General features: G+C 40.3%; 1 protein-coding gene and 1 long non-coding RNA gene across 2 annotated transcripts in view; both read left to right on the top strand.

Moving 5' to 3' along the window:
* The window catches only part of LOC116085403, a 31,667-nt gene that overhangs the window by 3,297 nt on the left and 20,272 nt on the right, over positions 1 to 8,098 (top strand). The gene's annotated exons all lie outside the window — the stretch shown is intronic.
* LOC116085391 (sperm motility kinase 3A-like) lies at positions 4,909 to 6,917 on the top strand. The gene has a single exon (XM_031362972.1). It carries the CDS (start codon positions 5,054 to 5,056, stop codon positions 6,473 to 6,475), a length of 1,422 nt encoding a protein of 473 aa, XP_031218832.1. The 5' UTR covers positions 4,909 to 5,053; the 3' UTR covers positions 6,476 to 6,917.

Raw genomic sequence — 8,098 nt, 5'->3', positions numbered from 1 at the left:
CAGATAGGAGGCCGGGTCATAGCATTGCAGATAGGAGGCCGGGTCATAGCATTGCAGATAGGAGGCCGAGAGCTAGAGGAGGGATGGGGACATACCCTCCTCGGGTTTACCCAGTGACCTACTTCCTTCAAGTAGGCTCCACATTCTAAAGTTTCTGCCACCTCCCAGTAATTCTACCAAGTTATAAATGTATTAATTTATCAATCCATTGATGAGGTGATAATCACCAAGATCTAATCACACTCTGAAAGCCCCACCTCTTATTAATGTTGCAATGGGAACCTTCAGGCACGTGGGCCTAAATCACAATAGAGCAATGGATTTCCTTTACTATACATTTGGTAAACTTTCTCTTCACACCTGTGGTTTTTTTCCTCTCTGAATAGATTTACTTTTTGAGTTTCAAAACACTGCAAATATATAGTTTTCACCAATATATTGTAAAACAACTTCCTCCTCTGTCTAAAAACGTGTGTTCCTGTCACAGATTGAGTTTGGACTTATAATGTGATAGATAAGAAACATGGAGAAAGGGGAGAGGAGTAGACCTCGAGATTTCAGGTGAGCTGTTTCCAAATTGTGGCATTAAATGGGCAAACCAGTCAGATTTTCTCCACTTCAGTCCTTTTGAGTCTGAAATGGGCATGGTTACAATGGAATGAGTAGTTATGTGGACCAAATAAGTTGATACCACAAAGATAATGGAAGTATAGAACAGTGTATGGAATTTGAGTATGGTGGCACATAACTGTAATTCTACTGGAGAAGTAGAGACAGGAAGATCAGGAGTTCAAGTTAGCCTCAGCTACACAGGAAATTTGAATCCATCTTGGGCTGCCTGAGCCCCTGTCTCAAAGAAATCTCACAAACAACATATCATATATATGTGTGTGTATGTATATATATATATATATACATATACATATATGTACATATATATACACACACACATATATGTATATGTATATATATATATACATACACACAGACATACACACACAAAATGTATGTGTGTATGCATGTGTGTGTGTGTATGTGTGTGTGTATAGGTGTGTAGTCTCAAAGTGTTCAGCAATATTTGAGCAATCACCACATCTAAATGTATTTGAAGCACAGGAGAAATACTTCTTCAAATGACTAGTTTTTTTTTTTTAAACAAACATTAAAGTCTTGTAAGTTTCTTTAGCTTTTCAACTTTTACCAGACAAATACATGCTTGAGTAGAAGAAAGTAAGGCATTATGTTCCAGTTTATGTTGAAAGTGCTAATCAACCCTTGGTGAATATCACAATGGGGTTTGTCAAGAAAGTGATGCTGGACTTTCTGTTTCTGGGCTGGACTGCCAGGGTAACAATTAAGACAGAAGAGAGTTGAGACTGTGAGACTTTTCCAGTTCCTCTTGCTTTTATGAGACCCTCTGCTACCTGTACTATTATCAAGTGCTGCCATCCTTGTCTCTGAATCTCTTTCATTGTGCATATAGCTGTAGTGTTGTCTACAGTTTAGGAATTTCTTCATAGCCAAAAAATTCTATAATAGTGTAATCAAGGAGACACAGAAGCTAATAACCTCTGGATAGGTTTTGATTCCCATTCAACTTTCTAATAAGAGCTTTAACAATTGGGTTTTGTAACATTGTGTGGGTTGATTCTTCCAGTATTCTCATGTAGTCATGTGTGCATATAAAAATGTGAAGGCTGTTACATGTGGCAAGCTGCCCAAGGAAGTGGTGAAATGTTTCACTCTGAATGCTGGCATGATTGGATACCCTTAGAAACAGCACATAAATCTCCTAGTAGAGACAGGATCTATGTTGCATGCTGCCTTCCAACACTTGTTCTTATGAGTTATTTCTCTCTTGTCATGCTTTTCCTAGTAAGATATTCATATTGGGAAGAACAGGGTGTCTCCTCTGCAGTTTGTCTGACCACCTAGTCCTCGATTCACTTCTGACTTTTACCCCTAGCTGAGTTCAGGCAAACTGGACACATTCAGCTTCAAACTATGAATTTATAATTATTTTAACAAAATATATGACCAAAACAACATCAAAGGCAGAAAATTTTATTTTGATTTATGGTGTCAGAGAGCTGCCTATGGCTGTTTGGCTGTAGCAAGGTGAGCTGTGATTGTGGAAGAGCTGGTGTGGAGCTGCTACCTCACAGTGGCTAGGAAAGAAACAGAGAAGGGAGCCCAGCCATCTGCCTCCTCCTCTTCCTCCTCCTCTTCTTCTTCCTCCTCCTTCTTCTCCTTCCCCTTTCTCTTCTTCCCCTTTCTTCTTCTTCTTCTTCTTCTTCTTCTTCTTCTTCTTCTTCTTCTTCTTCTTCTTCTTCTTCTTCTTCTTCTTCTTCTTCTTCTTCTTCTTCTTTCTTTCTTCTTTCTTCTTCTTCTTCCTCCTCCTCCTCTTCTTCCATATTTTTCTTTCATTCAAGTCCATGGCTTTCTGCATGGTGTTTTCCATAGTCAGGTCTTCTCTACTTTCTGTCTCACATGCCTACCATCATTGGAATCAATGCCACAGATGCACCAGGAGTGTGCTTGTCCACTTTCCTATGTGGTCTCAGTACAGTCAAGTTGTTAAGATTTTAAGCATTACAGACAACTTCATCTTGTGTCTTCCACTTCTTGATGAGTTTACCCTTACTAATACTGCCATTACAAGAAAAATTTCTAACAAATAAAAAAGAAAGAAATACTCTCAGAGCAGTATAAAATGTGTGTGTGTTGTATGAAATAATATGGCCTCTAAATTCATTTCTCCTTGAAACTTTTGACTGCTTCTTTGTTTCTAAATAAAGTCTCTGCAAATATGACTAAGCCAAGATGCAGTCACACTGCATCAGAATGGGTAGAAATCAATGACTATCCTTAGAAGAGGGAACTTTGCTTCTGCACAGCAAAAGAAACAGTTAACTGCATGAAAAGACCTCCTATAGAAAGAGGGAAAATCTTGACCAGTTCTATACCCAAGTACTAAGAGGAGAGAATTGTCAACAAATGGGCTTATTCAAAACAAACAATTCACAGAAGAGGAAATTCAAATAGACAGTACACATTTACAACTTCATTTGCTATAAAAGTACAAATGAAATCCACATTGAGATTATACTTTACCCCAGTCAGAAAACAAATAGCATCAAATGCCCATGAGGCTGTAGACAAAAGGGAAGATAGTACTTATACAACTCTATTTAAGCCAGTGTGGCAGTGTCTCAAAACACAATAGTGCTTCCATCAGATCCAGCTATCTTCTAGGCATTTACCCCAAAGACTACATGTACACATCAATGGTTATTACAGCATTATTCTCAATAGCGAGGTGTGGCATCTGCCCACATGTCCAACAACAGAAGAGTAGATTAAGGAAAATGTATTCTGCACACACAACAGAAAAATGCTCAGTCAAAAAGAGGAACATATATCAATGCAGGTAAATGGATGAAACTGGGGACAGTCATATTAAACAAAATTAATTCAGTCTCAGATAGACAAACCTAGCACATTTTTTCTCATCTGTTGTTTCTAAATTTTATATAGTCACATAAACATCTGTGTATGAATCAGGCACAAGTGAAGTGGAATCGTCTATGTGAACAAGAGGGACTAAGGGAGGTGGGGACAGAAATGGAAGAGGAGAGAGAGTGAGGCAGGAGAGGAATACACTCTACCCAGAATATATACTCTTGAAAAAAAATTGAAAACTTAATGAGATAGAAACATAAAATGTGGTTTTCACAATAAGAACTTTTGAGGTATATGATGGTTTGGTGGCTAAATAAAGTCACTGTACCAAAGAACAGACAAAGCCCAAATAACTGCCCAATTCCACTAAATAAAATCTGGCTAACAATGGCAGAGACAGCCTCAAGACTAACGAGGCAGATCTAGGGCTGCAGAGAGAAATTCAGTGAGGATTCACAGGCAGAAGCAACATGAAGAGCAGCTTCAACACAGAGCCTTGTGTCCCAAGGGGAGAATATACCCTTCTCAATATTGTCAAAAGTCAGTTAAAGAGGAGTCTGGATATTGATGATGAAGATGCCATGCTCATCTTGCTGTCTGACTCTGTACTCTAGGGCTTCTGATGCTCACTAGGATCACCCAAAACATGTGGTTATGATCAAGGTAGCTATTGTTATGTTGATACCACACAGGCAATTGAAATCATGTCGAATTACTTAATTGAATGTGAAGGAGTCATAATATATTATTACATGTATTTAAAAATCTATAAAGCTGTCTTACAAATAGCTTCATAGGCAATTTTATTACGTGTTATGAACAATATTATGTCAGTTAAGTGGTAACAATGGTTTGCAACCAACTAGCCAGAATTGAAAAAGACTGTGTAATAGTGAATGGAGGGGGCAAGAGGTCTTGAAAACAGAGACTTTCAAACCAGAAATCAGAAGAATATTGAAAGAATATTGAAACTTTCATTTTAAAAGCTCAAATGTCATTCTCCAAAGCACACCCAAGACACACCTAAGACTCTTGACTGCTTTGCCTTAGTACGAGCTGTTTCTATAGTAACTGGTCTGTGTCCTCTATGACCTCATCAAGAGGACTATTGTGAGAGCATCAGAACCAGCAGGTATAAGGGAGGGTGAACTAGGTTGGCTTTCTGTGGGTGTTTGGAGAGGCGTTCTGATCAGTGCAGTGCTCTGTGTAATTTGACTGATATATAGTGAAACGTGTGTGTGTGTGTGTGTGTGTGTGTGTGTGTTTACCTTTGTATGTGTGTGTACTTATGTGTGTTTAGCTTTGGATGTTTGGCTTTTTATTTTGGCTTTTTGGATTTTGCTTGTTGTTGTGTGTATGTTAGAGAAAGAGTGGATTTTGTTTTGTTTTGATTTATTTTTTTAAAATTTATTTTCATTCTAGCTATTCATTTTTATATCGATCTACCTCCCTCCCTCCCCATCTATCATCTGCCTACGTATCTACTTACCTACCTATACCCACCTATCCTCTACCTACTTACCTATCTACCTTCCTATCTTCCTGTTTGTCTATCTGTTTGTTTGCCTGGGTAGCCTTGCTACCACCAGTGATGTGTGGTCTAAAGGGTGAGTTGACAGCAGGGCCCACCCTCTCATATGAGGCCCTCAGGGCACAATATGACATTTTAAGGACCATAGGCCAGGGAAGCTATGCCCAAGTGAAGCTGGCCCATCACCGGCTCACAGGCACAGCCGTGGCGATAAAAGTCCTGCTGAAGGAGGAAATGCAGTACTGCCTGATTAGGTCGGAAGTGGGGATAATGAAGAGGCTGAACCATCCCAACATCATTTCACTGCACCAGGTCATTGAAACCGAACAGAACGTCTTTTTGATCCTGGAACTGGCTGATGGACGTGAGCTATTTGACTGGATTGAGCAATCTGGCTACCTGCATGAGGGCCTGGCCCGGAAAATATTCAGTCAGATTGTACATGCCATGTGCTACTGCCATGACATAGGTATAGTTCACAGAGACCTCAAACCCGATAACATCATGGTGGATGCCACAGGCAAAGTCAAAATCATAGACTTTGGGCTGGGTGCCTTAGTAGAGCCTGGAATGAAGCTTTCTAGATTTTGTGGTGCCTTACGATTTTGTGCCCCAGAGTTCTTCCTGGACCAACCATATGACGGCACTAAAGTGGACACATGGAACTTAGGTGTCCTTCTGTATTTTATGGTGACCGGGACCCTGCCTTTTAAAGGTACCACCTATAAAGAGCTTGAAAGCCAGGTCTTGCTAGGACGATATGCTATTCCCTCTCACCTCTCAAAAGAGTTACGAGAGATTATCCGATACTTACTAACTGTAAACCCTACAGCGAGACCAACACTGAAGGACATTACGGTGCATCCTTGGCTTAGGCAAAGAAATGCAAGTTCATCAAGCCACTCTCATAAGATGGACCCTAGTCACCCAGACCCTGCAATCATGGCAGCCATGGCAGATATGGGGTTTGACCCACGTGACGTCCAGAAATCTTTACTCGATAAGTTGTATAATGAACCCATGGCAATTTATGGCCTACTGCAATGCCAAGCACGCCAGCAGGATGACTACACAAGCCAACTTGAGCCAGTGGAACCAGGAGTAACACCTTTCCCCACTCTCACAGATCCTACCACCTTCCCTTGCTACCAAAAGAGGACAACCAATACTCCAGCCATTCGAGTCTTTTATTCATTAAGCTCAAAAACTGACTCTTCTGAGGATAAAGAGCAGGTAGGGCAGAGGCTAAGAAGAAGTGCCACTGTGCCTGCAATGCTGCCCCACTATCAACAGAAGAGGATATCCACTTTGTATGAGGACAGAGTCTGCACAGGGACACAGCACAATGGGACTATGGCCTCAATCCGAAGTGCATACAGGAGCTGGAAGAGGTGGACAAGGAGGATTGGGGCCAGTTTATTACAGCTCTGCTGTTGTGTGCCAACCAAGAAGATAAGAGTGGTGCCCCAAAGGGAGGCATAGCGGGAAAGACAGGAAGCCAAAGGCCAGCCAAAGTTTCTGAGGTCCTGTGAATTATGGGGGTGAATTATATGAATTGTTGGGGATCATTTATTGAGTGGACTCAAGGCGCTGCTGAGAGGGACCCATGCAGAAAGTCCAGAGGCCTGGGAAAATCCAGGAGAGAGACAGCCAATGGCTCAGGAGTCTTTGTGTAGACATAGGCAAGACATCAGCCTTCCAAAGCATCCAGGATAATGGCCTGAAAGTAAGCTCAAAGACAGATGTCCTTCTGCCTGCCAAGTATCTTGTTGGACTGGGGCATATTCCTACATTGCTCTTCTTGATGCTGTACTTATGGGGTATATTATAGTGGTTCTTGAATCTACTTTCACTCTTTTACATTCAAATTTATCATAAAGACTGCACACTAATCTTAGAATAAAGTCAATATCATTTAATTATAGAGATATAGATAAGTGATGTATCTATAAGTCAAAGTTTGCTTGATAACCCCCAGAACCTTGAAAAAAGATGAAGAAATTACCCCCATAGAGCCAGTAAAGATGGTACTGTCTTTTTGTTACCCGCTATCCTCGTGGGGGACTAGCTTCAGACTTCATCACCTGTTTCCCTGGGAACCATAATGGCCCTTCAAAGCAAATTTAAGATACTACATGAAAGTAGTTATAGAGAGTAGAGTTATTCTGAGGTTCATTATGGGAAAGTGATCTGTTTGTGGACAGGAATAGAATCTGAGTTCCACCTCCGGCCCTGGGCAAAGATGTAACATTCTAAGTTGCCCAATGCCTGAAGGCATTGCCAGGAGCCATCATAAGACAAGCTAATAACTAGTAGGTGATCTTCCTGAGATGGTCTGCTTCAGATTAAAATAATCCACAGCAGATTTGCTCCTATAGACAAGGCCCACAAGAAAAATCATTTGAGGAAAGATTCTGCTATTAATATGCTTTTCCTGTTATTAAACATATATAACAATCACTAGGTATTATTAGCCCACCCTTTTGAGCAGATCTCTACAGAACAATGATGCACTGTCTTGTAGTGATGCTATATAGATGAATAGATGACTTCTTAATTCTTAATTATGATTCTATAAGAATTCCTAAAATTATATCAGTATTAAGCTCTTTTATTGTGGGGCAGCTATTAGGTCCTTTCTGATAGTCAAAACTGCAATGAGAACTCTGCCAGTCTCCTAGGTGTCACCAGTTAACTGCTTCTAGATAGTAACCAGGCATTCTACTACTCAGAGCACATTCCAAGAGGTTGTAAAACCATTAACCAAAGGTCATAAAAGGGGAACTAATCATTCATTATAGGTGCAAGGACAGAAGATAAAATATTGAACAGGTTGTTTATCTATGCAAAACTAACAACTTAGTTATGTTTTTTAACTTTTCATGTACCTGTGGAGCTATGACAGGTGATGTGTTTAGCCAGATAATTACTCCTAATGGATATGCATGCAAACATTCACTGTTGTAAACTTCTTATTCAATTTATGATTTGAATTCATGTGTAAACTTGTGATGAACTTTTTACCACGTGATCATGTATTCTGAAAGATGTATAAGTGCTGAGGTCAAGGAGAAGACTCTCCCTCCCTCCCTCCCTCCCTTCCTC

This window comes from Mastomys coucha, unplaced genomic scaffold (genome assembly GCF_008632895.1).
Source record: "Mastomys coucha isolate ucsf_1 unplaced genomic scaffold, UCSF_Mcou_1 pScaffold12, whole genome shotgun sequence".
Taxonomy (NCBI): domain Eukaryota; kingdom Metazoa; phylum Chordata; class Mammalia; order Rodentia; family Muridae; genus Mastomys; species Mastomys coucha.
This window is presented reverse-complemented; position numbering and strand designations above follow the sequence as displayed.